Source organism: Biomphalaria glabrata, chromosome 8 (assembly GCF_947242115.1).
Source record: "Biomphalaria glabrata chromosome 8, xgBioGlab47.1, whole genome shotgun sequence".
NCBI lineage: Eukaryota > Metazoa > Mollusca > Gastropoda > Planorbidae > Biomphalaria > Biomphalaria glabrata.
In genome coordinates, this window is record NC_074718.1 from 6,605,031 (window position 1) to 6,624,695 (window position 19,665).

Below are 19,665 nucleotides of genomic sequence, written 5' to 3' on the forward strand. Positions count from 1 at the left end.
AAGGCAAAGAACAACGTCACTCTCTGGTAGTGCTTTCTTTGTTTTGATCGTCTGCTAACGAATGTACCTAGGTAACGTCAATGTAATAACGAAAGGCAATGAACAAGGTCACTCTCTGGTAGTGCTTTCTTTGTTTTGGTCGTCTGCTAGCGAATGTACCTAGGTAACGTCAATGTAATAACGAAAGGCAAAGAACAACGTCACACTCTGGTAGGGCTTTCTTTGTTTTGATCGTCTGCTAGAGAATGTACCTAGGTAACGTCAATGTAATAACGAAAGGCAAAGAACAACGTCACACTCTGGTAGTGCTTTCTTTGCTTTGATCGTCTGCTAGCGAATGTACCTAGGTAACGTCAATGCAATAACGAAAGGCAAAGAACAAGTTTCTTTGTTTTGATCGTCTGCTAGCGAATGTACCTAGGTAACGTCAATGCAATAACGAAAGGCAAAGAAAAACGTCACTCTGGTAGTGCTTTCTTTGTTTTGATCGTCTGCTAGCGAATGTACCTAGGTAACGTCAATGTAATAACGAAAGGCAAATAACAAGTTTCTTTGTTTTGATCGTCTGCTAGCGAATGTACCTAGGTAACGTCAATGTAATAACGAAAGGCAAAGAACAACGTCACACTCTGGTAGGGCTTTCTTTGTTTTGATCGTCTGCTAGAGAATGTACCTAGGTAACGTCAATGTAATAACGAAAGGCAAAGAACAACGTCACACTCTGGTAGTGCTTTCTTTGCTTTGATCGTCTGCTAGCGAATGTACCTAGGTAACGTCAATGTAATAACGAAAGGCAAAGAACAACGTCACACTCTGGTAGGGCTTTCTTTGTTTTGATCGTCTGCTAGAGAATGTACCTAGGTAACGTCAATGTAATAACGAAAGGCAAAGAACAACGTCACACTCTGGTAGTGCTTTCTTTGCTTTGATCGTCTGCTAGCGAATGTACCTAGGTAACGTCAATGCAATAACGAAAGGCAAAGAACAAGTTTCTTTGTTTTGATCGTCTGCTAGCGAATGTACCTAGGTAACGTCAATGCAATAACGAAAGGCAAAGAAAAACGTCACTCTGGTAGTGCTTTCTTTGTTTTGATCGTCTGCTAGCGAATGTACCTAGGTAACGTCAATGTAATAACGAAAGGCAAATAACAAGTTTCTTTGTTTTGATCGTCTGCTAGCGAATGTACCTAGGTAACGTCAATGTAATAACGAAAGGCAAAGAACAACGTCACACTCTGGTAGGGCTTTCTTTGTTTTGATCGTCTGCTAGAGAATGTACCTAGGTAACGTCAATGTAATAACGAAAGGCAAAGAACAACGTCACACTCTGGTAGTGCTTTCTTTGCTTTGATCGTCTGCTAGCGAATGTACCTAGGTAACGTCAATGCAATAACGAAAGGCAAAGAACAAGTTTCTTTGTTTTGATCGTCTGCTAGCGAATGTACCTAGGTAACGTCAATGCAATAACGAAAGGCAAAGAAAAACGTCACTCTGGTAGTGCTTTCTTTGTTTTGATCGTCTGCTAGCGAATGTACGTAGGTAACGTCAATGCACAACGAAAGGCAAAGAACAACGTCACTCTGGGTAGTGCTTTCATTTTTTTTTTAAACTACGACTATAAATAGTAATGTAACATCGGGAAAAGCTATAGACTCAAAGGAAAAGAAAATTACTTTGCGGCAATGATTTTTTGTTTTGTTTTATTCAGGGCATAGTCTAAAAGCTGTATGTCAATTTTGTAAACATCCACGAAGGAATAGTTTAGCAAGTAACATAAATATTAGGAGAAGATCGACTGGTCTTCTTGCCCAGGGAGTCACATGAACGAACTCTACGCTACAAGCCACATCCCAACAAAGGTGCACACAGCCAGCAGTATGTAATGGCTGTCAATCATATCACTGACATGGGGAGAGGCGTCGAGCGTCTTCAAAACGAAATGCCAATGAAGTTTAAATAAATCAATCAAATGTAGATGTCTAGATATGTATGCCGACAATGGAAGTAAATCTTGAAGCATGCAGCTAGTCGTTTGGTAAGACAGATGACGTTAGAAAAGAAAAGGAGAAGAAAAAAAAATTATTAAAAAAAAGGATCATGTAAGGGAAGGAACCGCTAATTACTGCTGTTTATCTGAAATGGCCAGGTTTAGCTCCCTTTCTGGCCTATAAAGCATAATTAATTAATTAATTTATACTAATTGATTAATTTTTGGATTCGTGTATTGTCATCGACTGTAAATAATTATGCAAAATTTTAACTTAATCCAAGAATGGGAAAATCAGAGGTGTAAATGAGGCAAGTAAATGAGGCAACATAATCCCAATCTTAACTCTGTAGCCCACTTCAATCTGGACTCAAGATATTAACACAAGGCTAAGAACTTTTCATGTTTTTTTTTGTTTTATAAACACTTGTATTAATTATGTAGTAGATCTACATGACTACCAGTTAAAGAAAGATCTAGAAGACCTATAGGACTGTCGTTTAAATACTAACTCGTAGAAGATCTATAGGACTACCAGTTAATGAAAAACTCGTAATAGATCTATAGGGCTATCAGTTAATGACAAACTCGTAATAGATCTATAGGGCTATCAGTTAATGACAAACTCGTATTAGATCTATAGGGCTATCAGTTAATGACAAACTCGTAGAAGATCTAAGGGCAGTTAAGGACAAACTCGTAGAAGATCTACAGAGCTATCAGTTAAGGACAAACTCTTAGAAAATCTATAGGGCTATCAGTTAATGACTAACTCGTAATAGATCTCTACAAATCCTATTTATCTCATGCAATGCTCCAAAGTAATCATTACCCCCCACCCCCTTATAATTCAGTAAAACGATTTTTATTCTTTTCATGTTAATGGTAATTTCCAGGAAAAATAAAAAGTAACAATAGCGACCTGCTATTGAACTGTTATGCGTATGTTCAGCGTGTAATATGTCGTGAAACCCCTCAAACGTAACGGAGCGGAAGAGGTCATACTCTATGTCATTGCCAGTGCAGTTTTGTACGGCTCGATGCAGTTTGCAATACAGCGAAATCACGAGCAGATTTGATGTCTTTAATTATTAACGCTCTGGTGTTTGCCATGGATTTAAAAAAAAATATATTTCAATCAATGTGAATGCAGCTAACAAATACACTGTCCATTCGATCGAATATCCTCCGTACAGGACACAAGAGAGTGAGATGTTTCAGAAGATGAAAACGTGACCCTGCGAAACATGCCCTTGTGAAATGTCCCCGGTGAATCCAGACCACGTTCAAGAGGCCCGGACAAGATACTGACTCCTGAACAACCATTTTGAAAAAAAAAATGTACGGAGAACTGCCTGATCTAAAAACCACTGCGCAGTTCATCTCAGATGTAGGACTGGTTATCTGAACCCTCCAACGACAAAAATGACGTCAAAGAAAAAAAGAGCCGCCACTGACAAACAATGCTCCTTTAGAACCATGGGCCTTTAAACCCTCTTTCTCCATCCTCAATTATTTCATGCTAGTAAAGTCCTTTTTTTAAAATTCAAACTTTGTTAACAGCGCTCTACAAATGGAGCTCTATACCAAGTCAAAACTGTTGCTTCAAATAACACTACATTTGTGTTGGATGTTAACACATTAGTGGAAACTTTGCGTAATGCAACACTTCCTATCCTGACATAGTTAGTGCTGTATATACAATATAGTGCAGTATTAAAATACAACAAACACTGGCATATTGAGTACTTTATTAAAGTATGGTATGGAATCTGGTGTCTCGGGTTTCCAACCCCTGCCATCCTTCGAGAGGTTTGGGCTGGAATGTAATAATTTTCAAATCTGATGGAGCATCCGAATCATGTAAAGCATACAAAGTATAATGTAACATACTGACCAACCCTAGCATAGTGAGTACTTCACAAAAGTATAGCGTAAAACACTGAACCAACCCTGGCATAGTGATCGTTGAATTATAATGTAACACTCAACACACTGACCAACCCTGGCAAAGTTAGTACTACATTGAATTATAATGTAACACACTGACCAACCCTGGCATGGTGAGTAATTCATTGAATTGTAATGTAACACTCAACACACTGACAAACCCTGGCATAGTGAGTACTTTACTAGCGGTACTTAAGTATAAAGTAGCACACTGTATCCTGACCTCGGGTACGTAAAAGTCTCAAGGCGAACTTTAACTTCCACTGGACACTAATCGAAGCCTTGAGGAGCTCGGGCCGAATCAAAGTCAACAATTGGCTCATCTTGAGTGATCACCTACTTCAACGACCGGCTTTAAACAACAAAATGAGCACGCAGATAAACATGTGTACACACAATCGAATAGAAACGACAACTATAACACATCCTTCGGTGATCCCCCCACCAAGCACATTGAGGTTTTAAAAAAATCAAAGTTGGAACATGAACTACTCAGTGTATAGAAGGCATGTGAGTTGATTATACAGCACTGTGGCTGCTCTCCGCAGGGCAACATCTGCCATATCAACGATTTTGTGGGGCATGTTAAACTTAGATAATGTTGATATCTTGACCTCAAGTAGATTATCACTATGATATTAAAGCCAAGAATAAGTAATATTTAAAAAAAAATAGTATTTAAATCATTCCATTCAAATAATACACACGAGCAAGCATATTTTATTTGCCCCTGAAATATAGAATACAAAATTGGCCAGTATGGGGATAGAACGCACGACATTCACATTATAAGCACGGCGCTCTAAAAAACTGAGATGACCAGCTAACTAGAGAAATCTTCGATCAAAATGAATGATTCCAATTTTCTGAGTTGAGTGTGAGTTTAAATCTTGTAGTTTTGACTAAGACAAAAGTGTAAGCAAGTAGTAGGATTTTTTTTTTTTAAAAAAAGGTCCAAAAGTAGGGAAAGAAGCTACTGTCATAGCAGACTACAATGACCAGCGGTGTCCAACCGAGACCATTCGTTATAGAAAGCCTCAACACTGACCTGCAATGTCACAACCTGTGGGCAGTCTAGACCAATAGCTCGTTGCAACGTCGTACGTCTATTGGTCTAAACTGTCCACGGGTTGTGACGTTGCAGATCAGTGTTCAGACCTTCTATTACAAAGAGAATTAGATGAATTACAGAAATGGGAATCAAATTGGAGCATGTCTTTCCACCCAGAAAAATGTCAGTTGTTAAGAGTAACAAAAAAACTAAAACAAATTAATTCCACTTATCTTATTCATGGCAAACCAGTAACACAGACTAAAAACGCAAAATACCTAGGTGTTATAATAAATGAAAAACTGTCATGGAATCCACATATTGATGAAACTACAAAAAAATCAAACAAAGCATTAGGATTTATTAAAAGAAATTTCTATAAATAAAACAAAAATGTTATTTAACCTTGGTTAGGCCAATAATAGAATATGCATCCTCTGTTTGGGACCCCTCAACTCAAGAAAACATTAAGAAACTAGAACAGACACAAAATAGAGCAGTGCGATTCATAACAAACGAATATTCACATTTGACTAGAGTAACACCTTTAGTAAAATCACTAAATTTAGAAAGCCTTCAGGACAGAAGGCTCAAAAGTAAAGTAGCAATAATACATAAAACACTGAACCATAATCTTCAAATACAAAAACAAAATTTAATAAAATACTCTGAAAGACACAAAGATAAACGCACATTCCTCGTCCCATATGCTAGGACAAATTTGTACAAATACTCCTTCTTCCCTAGTGCTATTAGAGCATGGAATGGGTTGCCTGAGCTAGCCAGGAAAACCAGTGACTTGGCAGAATTTAAGTCATTGGTTAATATGCATGACTAAATGCATGACGCGTAGGACGTAATCATCTTTTTTTTTTGAAGTAACGTCTGTATTATATAAGATAAGATATTACGGTTGGTCTCGGCTCAACCTCTTTTGGGTTTGGGGGAGAGGGAGGCCTATAAATGTAAGACGCCGGTTGGAATTTTTAAAAAATCCGAAAAAAGGTAGAGTCCAACAGCTTCACTGTGTTGAGGTCGCGAGCGGCCGAATAGCGTCATGTCAAAGATCAGATCTTGCTAGTGTAGCAATTAGGGCATCAGTTACAATGATTATTGTTGAAAAATTACAACCATATATCATGTCCAGTTCCAACTAATTTATTTACATTTATGGTCTTGATTCTCCCTTGGGCGTCATAGGTATTAGGCATAATAGATGCTTAGATTTAAAAGTTCCGTTGAGCAGTGGCTTGGAGAAGTCTCAACAAGTTAAGACAGTCTCAGTTTGAACACAAAGGTCACAGAAGACAAAGTTACTTCCTGATACAGTTCAACTTTAGCGAATGGTTTAAAGAGAGAGAGAGAGGGGGGGGGACGAACAATAATTAATTGGGACATGCTACCCAAAAGGTACTCGGAAGTAATGATGACAGAAAGAGATGAGAAGATATTCCAGATAAGAAATGAAAAGAGATTTCAGATAAAAAGATGAGAAGATATTTCAAAGTTAATAAAGTTAAAAAAAATGGTGGGCAGTTTGAGAAACAATGAATAGATTGATTTGACTGATTGTATTGTAACTAGAACAAACTTTGGAATATGTCTTTCAAGTATTCCAAAATAATTGATTGATTGTTGAAGTAAAAATATCACCTAGCGTGTTAACAAACAAAATGGAATGTCCCGAGAAATTCTTCCTGTGTGCGAATTCTCTGGGCTTGAAGAAAATGTACGTAGGTCGCATGGTCTTACTTACTTAGGACTTAGGTCCTCCAGTGCCGTTCGGCGTCGCATGGTCCCTCTCTAGAAAACCGTATATATATAATTTAACTTCAGCAGGAGCTGTCGGGCTGAAAATCAAGTCCTATTGAGATATTTCTTTCGGATAATGCATGAATTATTAGCATCACGAGAACAAAAAAAACAAAAAAAAAAGTGTGTGGGGTGGCATTGACGACCCATACAAAATTCAGTACAACTACTATGGGGGCGTACATTAAGGCCGGGAAGAAAAGGGAGAGATAAAAAAAAAAGGGGGGGGGAGGGAGAAATGTCATAAGAATAGTGCAGTTAATTAAATTGAGCATGTTAAAATGTAAGGGGACGTTGATTTCCACTCCACGCATGGAGTTCCTTGTACACGCTAGCACAGACTTGAGTGTTCTATTTCACCAGTGCAGGTCTTGAGGGCGTATCAATATAGACTCCAAGTGAATGACTTACAAGAACGTAATTTGCATCGTCGTAGAAGTGGCCAGATAATTGCGATTTAGTCCAGATCACTGAGGGGTGTAGCCAAACTAAGCGTTTTTAATTTTAGGGTCACCGGAATCATATTCTGTTAAACACAAGACAATATAGGAATCTGTACCGTGGCTACTGTGCACTCAACGGTTACTATCACACATGACGTTATAGACGAATCTAAGAGTAGGAGCTACCTAAATAAGGCCAAAGTGAAAGGGCAAGGCTCAGTACACTTTCACATAACTAAATAGAAAAAGTGGTGTCGAAACTGCAAAGACATTCCACATCACGACATTAGACAAAGCGTAATATTTAATATTTAATGTAAAAAAAAAATTCGAGCACTCATTTGGGGGACCCTTCAAGTGGGGGTTCGGAGGGGATATTCAAATTCCCCCCCCCCAATACATCCACCACTTTTTACTAAACGTATTAGAACCATGTCTACAATGTTCCTGAATGAAATCTTTGAGCAATTTGTCTCTACCAACCATTCCACTTCCTTTTTGTGTAGGTTTTTGTGTGACTGTGTCAACGTACTTGTCACGTGGGAACCAGTATGTCTCTGGGAGAGACTTCGAGTTCTCAATGCCACTTATGTGATTTAGTAGAAAATGGAGATCTATATACTACATTAATAACATTATGTGTCTTTAGGGACCGGGGGGGGGGGGGGGGAGTGTTTAATCGCAATGAACCATTTTCTACTGTTGAAATCACTTTTATACGTGATATGATTGACTTACGGTTAGTCTTCTACTAATGTAATATAATGATGTGTCAAGTTTTTAAACCGAGAACTTGGTACAAAATGACCACTTTAGGGTTACAAAACACCATTCCACAGTCGAAAATGTCACGTGCGTGGTGTGCTAGTTATACACCTTTGAATTACATTTAATTTGGAATTGATCATGAAAATTAAGAGAAATAAAAAGGAGTGATCTGAAAACTAATGAAATAATAATAATAATAAAAAAAAGAATAATTAAAAAAGTGAAAAGATTGTGGAACTCGTGGGTGGCCAGCGTGGGTGAGTCCCACTCATTACGTTATTACACACAAACTTGCAAATCAATAAAAACTGCTTATTAAATCTCGTTTTAAAACAGTGATTCATTTGTAAGTGAAAACAATATCCATTGCTAGTTTTAAAAATTAAATACACTGTTTCGAATTTTCTAAGTTACTGATGTATCTACTAATATAAATATATATTATATAATTAGGCCCTACACTCACTTAACACTTAACAACTGCCAAACCTGGTCACTACGTAGACAGTACCAGTAGTGTACACACGAAATTATGTTGCTTTGTTTTAACGAATGGTGTATTTGTGTGGAAAAGCACTTTGTATATTGCTTCCAAAAAGAATCGTGGCACCTACATCTATTTGTATCACGATGCATACAATGGTCAAATCAGATTCTCAACAACCTTTTTTCTTTTTTAGATCTACACGCGAAGGACGTTTGGACAGACAGCACTTTGTTCTACAGAGGTCGCTGAAAACTGATCATTAAGGGATCGCCAACATTAGACTGGGCAGAGAATGAAGGAAAAATTGGAAATAATCAAAATTCAGGAAATATTTGAATGGCGTGTGGTGTTGATGGCCGATTCTGATTCATTTCTCAACGTTTTCCTTCCGTCCTAATCCCGAAACACAATGCGTACACTAGACCGGGGCGATTTATCACATGTAATTTGTATACGGCACCATCGCTTTCAATTGAAAGAACTGAATGCTGGAGGGACTCCCCATGACAGTGACGGAAACCCGACACCATGATACAACTTCAATGAGGTTCCAATGACACGTGCCCCATTTGACACCATTGTGACACCCACGAGCGCGAGGTCTTGCCTGTCAACTCGTAGTTACTATTGATTTTTTAAAACATGTCCCACGTCTGGTTGAAATAAGCTAGTGCTCCGTCATTGATACGAAATGTAATGCAGAGATTCATATATATAAATATATATGTATGGTCTACGTTCTATGAAAGCTGCGTGTAGTGTGTTAGCACACTTCACTTCAGACGACACATCAAAGCAACTTCACCAAAGAGCACGGGGGGCAAGAGGAGGAAGAGAAATCTAGGTCACTAATTCGGCCGAGGAAAAGTAGCCATTTCACCCTGATCAACTTGAAGGGACACTCGATTTCTTCCTGGTGTGTGTGTCTCTCTCTCCCTGAACCACTCACACACCACATTAACACGTTCTTCAATCCAATGACACACACACACACACACAGTGAGTAGGATGATATCAGCACATACAATAGAGCGTGCGTCTACTAAACGAGTCCACTACATAAACTAGATATATATATACTTAAAAGCTATAGCTGAATTAAATCTGTACATTAGATATATAGATAGGATGGCTGCCTGGTCGTGCGGTTTGCACGCTGGACTGTCGTTCAGATTTATCGATGGTCCCGGGTTCAAACCCTGCCCGCTCCCATCCCCCGTCGTCCTGCGGGAGGTTTGGACTAGGAAGTAATTATCTTCAACTCTGAAGGAACATCCGAAACATGTAAAACATTTTACTAAGATATATTTACTTAAAAGCTATAGTTGAATTACATCTGTACATTATAATAGACCGGGATACGAGTTACGATGTAACATGAAAAGTAAAACTCTCCTTTCAGACCTTGCGGTCTATGGGGCAGATCTGTTTCTATGACCAACGGTAAGCGAGGGTGTCATAGTGGCCAGCACAACGACCAACTACCTTTACTCTTCCTCAACCAATATCGGGTACCCATTTGAATCAGAGGCGCCCGAAAGCTCAAGAAATAAAAGAAATCCATGTCTTCACCAGGATTCGATCGCGGGGACCTCTAGGTTCCGAAGCCAAGCGTTTTACCACACAGCTACCTCACCTCCGATGTAAACATAGATGAAGCGTAATTTTCAGCGGGCGTATCTAAGATTGTTAGCCTCTTTAAAGATAATCAAACAAATGGAAACAATAGAATATTGAATAAACAATAACATAGGTGAAACGCTTTTAAAAACATACGCCAGCCCAATGTTATAGATTAGAAGTTGAAGGTGTCAAACTGACCCATTTGAAATAGTCAATAAGTCAACTTCGGTCCATGCCGTGTGAGAGAATAAGGAAGATGAGCAAGGCGGTCAACCATGGTCAGTAAACGTGTGACGTAGTTTGACCTCATTTGAAACTAATTTCCAGAAAAAACAAAATGTGAACCTTACATAGCTCTGACCCAGAGACAGAACAAAGATTCTAAACCTGAAATGCAACAGTAAACATTTTCAAGATCAGTACAGAAGTTTTTATTCTTGTTGTTTTTAGATAATTTCCGGATATAACGTGAATGAGCCCCAGGAAGAAGTTTTTAAGAATTAGCCAGTAAAAATGAGTCTATATCCGTAATCCGAACTGAAAAGAAAAGAAAGTCACAAGAAAAATGTATTCAATAAAATAGTCAGCCCTGAAAACATAGAACGTAATGTACACCATACATTACGCCAGATATGTGCTAACGTATAGAACATCACTCTAGGTGCATCACTGCATTAGCCCCAGAACCAACCGGTCAGAGTTATAAAGTGATCAGAGCCGCCGGTTATTAATGTCCGGATTATCGTCCAGTGCGGGTGGCTAAGGGGAAATGATGGGCGCGGTCATATTGGAGGGAAATCGATGCAGACAGTAACATGAACTAAACGTTTTGTGCGCCCTGTCTAGCAGTGCCTTTTCTGAAACATTAATGTCACTGGCCATTTTTACCCTGCCTTTAAGTGTGTAATGCTAATTACTTGGATGCCTGAAGATCTATCTATGCTATATATAATATTATAAAATAAAAAATACACATGCGATTTTTTTTTAATGGGACATCTGCCAGCTTCCAAAAGCTAGAGACCGAGGATGTATTAAAATGTTGAGACTACAACTGCATAAGCCACACGCTGCCCTGATGTGTTATTGTTTGAAATAAGAAGGGAGACACAGTCTCCAAACGAGCTCACAGCTCAGCAGCAAAAAAAGCTGGCTAGAAGAAGTACATTCTTATTTAGATCTGGGCTAGCTAGATTTTCATAATCTTGCCTGATATACTATGCTGCCCACATAGCTCCATGATAATACTTTTTATCTTGAGATTGTGTAACAATTTTGTCTTTTAAAAGTAAATATGGTCCATTTATAAATAACTCAATTGTATTTCACTTTAACAATAACCAGCATCTGCAATGGCCTGTGCATGCCTCTTGTATTGGGGCTTTCCACAAACAGTTGTAGAATTTTTCTTTCTACTTCTGACTTTTAGGTGACCCTAGTTTAAAAGTGCCAAGACAGACCCCAAAACAGAATCACCATGACAATATGGTTCCATGATGGCCTTCCAACCATCATATCAAAAGATCCACAAGGAGAGACAAAAACAAAGTGATGGGAAAACAGCCTTCAAGTCATGCTGGGCCAGGATACCGTTGTTATCCATATCTTAGGTATCCATAATCTCTTAGTTATCCATCTCTTAATTGAGCGTTGAGTACTTTTCCATTCATACTTTTCAGTTTAGAAGTTGTGTGTATAATTTTTTTATGAGTATTTTACAAAAATACCTAATGAATGGTGTTTGAAATGTGTTAGTACAAATTTTAATTTTTTAATAAAAAAACAACAACATAAAAGTTAAAATGCAGCATGCTTCCATATATATATTCATTGGTGCAGATAATGTAAAGATGATCTGTTTCTATGGCCCACAGTTTATGAGGGTATCATGTGGCCAGTGCAACAACCAACCGATTGTACTTACCCAAAGTTTGTCAGGTACCCATTAGAGTTGGGTGGACCCATGGGACTATAAGAAATCCTGAAGTTTAAAGACCTAGTTTTCACAAGGATTCTAAATTGAGACCATTTGGTTCATTTACAGTGGCCACAAAATTTTTGTGAAATAGGTAATTCAAAAAATGTGGATTCTGTTTAATAAACTAAGACATTGGTGGTATGAAAAGTTTCTGATTTAAAAGTAAAATGATTTTTTTTTCTTAAAATTTAATTTTATTTCTCAACATAAAGTATAAGTTCCCATTTCAGACCTTGCGATCTACAGTAAAAGTTAAGTTCCACTTTCAGACTTTGTGATCTATAGGGCAGATGATGTAAAGGTCATCTGTTTCTGTGGCCCATGGTTAACAAGGTTGTCATGTGGCCAACTCAATGACCAATTGCCTAAAAGTTACTTTTCGCCAACTAATGTCAGCTGGGTGGACTCAGAAGCACCCTATAGATCCCAAATTTAAAAAATCCCAGTCTTCACCAGGATTCAAACGGGGACCCCCTGGTTCAGAAGCTTTACCAATCAGCCACAGAGCCTGTACATAATCTTCTTATAATCCTACCTCTACAACCACCTTCAATATATCCAAATAGTAGGCCTTTACAGTGTCTTTCCCAAACTATGTTGTGCTGAAAAGGCAGATATTTTAGTCTAATAAATCTATTGATGATATTATTGATATCTTTTTTTTTGGAAACATCCATCCCAGGCAGTGGCACTACACTACCACATAGAACCCTGGCATGCTCAACACATCTTGACATTCAGATCTCACCTGTTGTAGATATTCCTCTACATCATCAACCCATCCTATTCGTGATACATCTTTGTAAACAACTAAATTTAAATTCTAACTCTAGATCAGGGGTGGGCAACATTTTCCTATAGAGGGCCGCATTAAAAAAAAAGGAATTGGGGGCAGCATGTGTATAATATCATTGTAAAAGATAGATTTAAAATAAAAATCAAATAACACCCAAAAAAAAGAAGAGATTTTTTAAAAGGATGCTAATAAGTCAACACAAAGATCTCTTTCTATCTATATCTCTCTATATATATTATAATTATATATATATATATATTTCATTTATAGTTTAGTTATATGCTAATATAATCTTTATGTAGAAACAGACAGAGATAAATCTTCTATATAGATCTATACATTAAATATTATAATTTAATAAACATGATATTTTCAACTACATGTATATAAAAATTATTCTCTCTCTCTCTCTTAATTCCCTGCCATGGACCCTCTTTATGTTTTCATAATTTTTATGTTCGTTTTGTTGCATGTTAACCCACTCTCCCATAGACCCTTATAATTCTTTTCATGATACTCACCCCCTCCCCCACTCCCTGTTTAATAGTAATAGGCTGTGACACTACATGCCTTAGTGTATATTATACCTCACTAACCTGGCTTCAAATTAGCAGCCCACACATTTTTCTTTCATTCATAAATTATACATGTTCTTTAGATATCTTGATCTAGATCATGTTTATTCATTGAACAAATCATAGAGTTATTTATCCCAATAATATTTCTAATTACGATTTTGCCATGTTCAGAGAACAAGAATGAGTTAAATTCAATATTATTCGCAGAACACTCCTTTTAACAGCTAAAAGTTTTTAAGGGTGATTGGAATGTCTTTCTATAGATGAATGGAAGCTTATTTTGATATGCCCATCAGCCATCGATTAAACAGGTTCATAATCTAGCCCTCATCCCTTATATTTATATGGATGTGAGTTGCCATGGGATGTCAAAACAACAAAAGTTTTACATACATGACTGCAGAGAATCTTAAAAACTGTCATCTGCTTTTAGGGGAAATGGAACACAAATATAGCAACAAACCTAAAATTGGTCATGTGCAGTGCTAAAAAGTTAATTTTTGCACCACCAAACATAAAAACCAATGCATTACATGATTACAAGAAATGAAAAAGCGATGTGTTCAGAGTTCAGTGTGAGTGAATGAGAATTTGATGAGGTGTTTGGATTATAAGAGCTTACTAGAATAACTAGATCTAAGTACATCTAAATTCTAGATATAAATCTAGACTTAAATGAATATATAGATGAGAAAGTTATTTTGATTACTCAATGATTATCATAATCATGATAGATCTAATAATAATGATGATACCAAAGTGTCAAGTTTTATTTTACTTACCTCCTCCTAATGAAAATCAAAATGTATCGTTAAATATTATATACTTCTCCTCTCTCACTAATGTCTAATTAATTAATCTAGATTATACTAAATCTACATCTAGATCTAAATCTAGATAAGATCCAAAAAGTAATTTTAAAAAAATAAAACAATATCAACAATCTTGACAGAATTTATCTTGATTAAATAATCCGATAGTGGAAAATGAAAACATTATGTTGTTAAAGACGATCTGTTTACTCAAGTACAAGGCTGCCTATAGGATTTTATTTTTTAGAAATACCAAGAATAGAGTAAAAAATAAACCAAGATTCTAACAAATCAACCAAAAAAAATTTAAAAAACAATTACCAAAGAAAGGAACAAAATAAAGTAAGCTCTTTAAAAACTTTGTGTTTATAAAAGCTGAGGAAAAGGATATTTTATAAAAGATTAAATTGTATATCTAGTCTTTGAATAACAGGAGAAGTAGGCATCACTAAATTCATTAATATATTTTATTCCAATTAGTAGAAATCTAGCTAGACTGTGATAGATCATAAAATTAAAACAATTAACTGATTTGATAAGATAAGATAATTTTATTGATCCAATCAAATGGAAATTCAGTTTGACTACAATTGACAACCTCAGCGTAACTACGTAACAAAAACAATATGGATGAAAAATTCAAACAACATTCACCCACGAAACACATTCACGGCAATGAAGATAGCCGCAATGTGCATGCAGCTCATCTCTATCTAGCCGTGACCACATTAAAAAAAATCACATTAGTATTTTAGAAATCTAGGAAGGTGTAGATTATTTAATGGTGTAATCAGAAAAATGCCTCAACCCCGCCACCAATATTAAAATAAAATCAAATGTTGGGTAGCAGTCTTGTAAAGATAATTATGCTTCTACTTTCTAGTACATAACCGCTTCCAGACGTTTCTTTATAAAGAAGATTATTGTGATTATTAGAACGTCAGGGGAGAGCCCGGGCAGGTTTCCAACACAGAACCATTGAGCCGGCATATTGGGACACATACAGGGCCGGCCCCAGGTGATGTGAATTTTGTGGCCCCGAATGAAATAGAAAAAATAAAATAAACAGCGAAAAAATAAAGTTACGCAATTTATTTATAATCTAGCGTAGTCCAACAACAAATATGGTCACTTTTCACTATTTCTACTCTACAAAAGTTGTTTTAAAGTCTTTTGCGAGGCCCCCCACCAATCGGAGGCCATAGGCGGCTGCTTAGTTTGCCTATATCTAAGGCCGGCCCTGGTGCATATATCACTTGACACTTGACAGGCATAAAAACGGATAGGCAAAAATACATTTGTAGGCCTAATTTTAAAAAAATGAAATACCCTACGTCCTACCTCATAGGTACAAATCCTTTTTTTTTTTAGAAGCGAGCGGAAAGATATGAATATTACAATTCGGAAAGTTATTTAGCCAGTTTGACATCACAACCTTGGTGTTGACCGATGGCGTCCACACATTAATCGTCACCCATTGCCCCCCACCCCTAAGATGGGTAATTTTTTATAAGTACATGTAGGATATGTTACGTAGTTAAAGAGTTTTGTGCTTAAAATTTAAGAACTGGATTCGCTTCCTCGTCTTACTAATAAATGAAAGAAAAATATTTAAAATGAATTTAAAAAAAAAGCTTAAATTAAGCGCAGTTGTATTAAATAGTATGAATCAGTCGTGTAATAAAATAACTATTAGATCTAGACACTGGCGGATCCGGGGGGGGGGCGGTAGGGGCGATCGCCCCCCCCCCCCCCACTCAGCCGACCCCCATCCCCGAAGGGGGGGGGCGGACGAATTTTAGTATAGAATTCACACAATTTGTATACGAATTTATTACTTATGTTAATAATATGTTAATAATATATACTAATTATTTATATTTCAACATGTTTTTAGATTATTTATCCCCCCTTCTAGTAAGTTGGCCAATTTGGTAGGGTCGGGAGGGGGCGATGGCACCAATTCGCCCCCCTCCCACCATAAACTTTCGAGTGGGGGGGGGCGGTCCTATTTATTTGCTTGCTAACAGAATCAGTTAAATATCTCTATGATTAAAACTTGTTATTGGTATTTTAACCGGTCTTTAGCCTATATTACGTCGTTCACCTGTTGGCCGATTGGTAGGGGGGGGGGGAGCGAATACCTCTACTGCCCTTCCCATCTAAACCTTTTGAGTGGGGGGGGGGGCGGTTCTACTTTTATGGAGAAATCATAGTAGGCCTATGTGAACAAAATTAGTCGAATATCTATCTAATATAAACAGGTGGAATTCACCTTCCCCCTATCGGACAAACCAATACTTTTTCTTTTCGTATTATAGTAGAAAATTACAAAATTAAAAAAAAAATCTGTCACTAATATAATTTAAATATATGATATAAAGTAAATTCTTATATCGAGTCGCCCAACCCATATTCTTTAATGCAAAATGCAATCATTCTACCGCCCTTCCCCTTTCCAGACAGAGTTTGTGTTTCCTGTAGATGTCAGGAGAATGCGTTTCTGCAGTGAAAAATGCAAGAAAACGCTTTTGGCGTCGGGGCTTCGCCCCGAACCCCACTGAGGAAGCTTGCAGCGCTCTCCATACCCCAAGCTTGCAAGAGAAAAGCCTCAACATGTCTGTTTTCTTTTCATTTTTTTTCGCCGAAGATTGAGAAACACTGTCTTATTTTATTCTCATTATATATATATGATGTACGCACGTTTATGCATAGGGTTAGGGTTTACTGGGCGTTAGGGTTAGTGTTTGGAAAAAATCGCCCCCCCCTCCAAAGTTCTGGATCCGCCAGTGGATCTAGACCAGTTGCTTCCTAAACGTTTTGCTTAATGGAACAATTTGCACATTCTCAGTATTTAGCGAAACACTTTGATTACTAGTGATTATTCCAGTAGTTCTTGGAACACATTTTCAGGCTTTTAGGAACACTAGGGTTCCGCGGAACACAGTTTGGGAAACACTTAGGCCTATCTTGACTAACAATAACAAATCTGCGCGATTAGAAATATTTTGTTTTTGTTTAACGCAATTTCATGCTGTGGATCAACCTGAATTCCAACTCCAGGACTCAAGCCTTTTTAAGTCTCCTCAATCCAACATACTGTCCACTGTGCCAGGGAAGTGCTTACGAACATATAAGTGTTTTTTTTTATAGTTATCTAATGTTTTTTTTCAATTTTTAAAGCGGCCACCTTTTTCTTTTTACATAGTTTAAAGGGGACTTATTTAACTTTTACCACCACATCAGTCAAGTGGAATTTCTTTCCCTTGTTCGATACCAAACAAAATAATTAATTACCAATAGTGAATTAACTAATAGGCTATTATTTAAAATTGATTTTTGTGTTGTCACGTGAAAGAAATAATGGTGCGAAATTTCAGCTTAATCAGAGATTGGGTGTGGGAGAAATATCGTGTACAAACGTTTTACCTGACAGAGCGAGTTGATATAAGCTTTGTAAATAAGTCTGAATAAGACATGGATGTCTACGTTGGTCTAAGTTTCACTTAAAAAGATAGATAACGGGAGGGGGGGAGATATGAAGATTTTTTTTTAAAGCATAGATAAAAATGAAATTGTAAAACAAAATATCTCATATATAGGTTATATAGGTTATAATCCAACCCACACACAGAAAGCCTGATTTGCTACAATTCAAAACTGTGCAGCTAAGCGGGGTCTCGCCCCAAAAGGGTCCTTTACAATTTTTACCAAAATATGCATAGACCTTTTTAATGCAAGAAAATGGTGGAGATAAGATAACAATTATAAATACTGCTCTCTCTTGACAAATGGATGACATGATTTTATATTAATTCATATTATTTAGTGCATTTATAATGAGAATCCTGAACATTGTTAAGGCCTCCACACAAATCCTGCCCAGGGATTCTATTAACTTATCTCCGGCACTGTATGTAACTAATTACTTCAAATATATACGATCTAATATAGTCATTCTTATTTCTCTCTCTCTGACAATGTATCTCTCTGTCTCTGTGTGTGTATGTCTCTCTCTCTGTCTTGCTCTCTCTTTGTCTTTCTCTCTCTGTCTCCATGTGTGTGTGTGTGTCTGTATCTCTCTCTGTCTCTCTCTCTCTCTCTGTCTGTTTCTTTGTTTGTCTCTCTATGTCTTTAACGTTTCCACATGGCGCCATCTGGTGGAACTACTGCAGTTCACAACTTAGGGAACTTTACTTAAATCGACAACAAAACATAACTCAAATAATAGATATATCAACACCGTTCCCTTTCTATCAACGAACATGTTTACCGAATCAATACAAACATAACGACATAACAAAAGAATCATTTTACTGTAAACATGTTTCTTTCTCCCCAATAAGATAACACACTAAAATACTTGATCGGCGATGAAATATGTACACACGCGATAGGCCTTTACTACTAACATATATAAACGAATGTATGCAAACGCGACATGAAGCTCTTCAAAATCGAAACTGGCAGCTGGGAAAAAGTAGCACTGGATAGATCTACACGGAGAGAGAGAATAAAGGAAAAGGCTCGGATTGCAGATGCCATACACTACAAGGATTGGCTTCTTTAGTCACACAAGAAGTTGCAATAATATCAAATATATAAATAAGATAACATAACATAAAATAATATATATATATATATAAGTTCCCCTTTTAGACCATGCGATCTATAGGGCAGATGATGTAAAGGTCATCTATTTCTATGGCCCAGGGTTATCGAGGGTGTCATGTGGCAAGCCCAACGACAGACTGCTTTTAATTTCCCCACCTAATGTCAGGTACCCATTAGCTTTGAGTGGAATCAGAGGCGCCCTAAAGACGCCGAAATTAAAAATCCCACATGACCTCAGGTTCGGAAACCAAGCGTTTTATCACTCAGCCAACGCGCCTCCGTATAAATAAATATAAAAAAAAAATTGAGGGGTCGTCACCATTCCACACGTCGTAGTTCTTGTGCCACATAGGCGTATCTCTTTCTCACATACTCCTTCTTACGATCGGCTCTGTTTCGAGCGCCAACGGGCGAGTATCATCAAGGCAGGCGCTGGGCTTAATGGCAGGCCGCTGTGGTGTTGGAATTGAAGATGAGGATCGCGGTCCACTGGGTTCCTCGGCCGCAACTTCGTCCTCTGAACAGATTTCCGAGCAAAGGCCATTGATCAATTGTTTTCCCAGTCCTTTTTGTCAGTAGTAAGTCAGAAACGTCTTCCGGTTTCTGTTCTGTTGCACATTACTTGTGTTTGTGAGGTCTTCACATCTTAACATCTCTTGACATTTTTTTTTTTACAAATGATGTTGACTTCAGCTACTATGTCTAACTGAACACTCTTTGACCATTCACCACGAGTTCAGCCGTGAGCATGTCTTTTTTCGAATTG

At 37.4% G+C, this 19,665-nt stretch overlaps 1 protein-coding gene across 3 annotated transcripts in view; it reads right to left on the reverse strand.

Annotated features, from left to right (window-relative positions):
• The window catches only part of LOC106061692 (probable protein phosphatase 2C T23F11.1), a 61,854-nt gene that overhangs the window by 28,640 nt on the left and 13,549 nt on the right, over window positions 1-19,665 (reverse strand). The window contains exon 1 of one of the 3 annotated variants that reach the window (XM_013219894.2): window positions 14,256-14,511. The exons of 1 other annotated variant lie outside the window; for it this stretch is intronic. Coding sequence is in view for 1 of the 2 variants with exons in the window: in XM_013219893.2 (XP_013075347.2) it covers window positions 4,161-4,260 (100 nt within the window). In the remaining variant the exon portion in view is untranslated. Of the gene's footprint in view, window positions 1-4,160; window positions 4,395-14,255; window positions 14,512-19,665 lie in introns of those variants that run through there. One more of the 3 variants, XM_013219893.2, reaches the window with a different exon arrangement.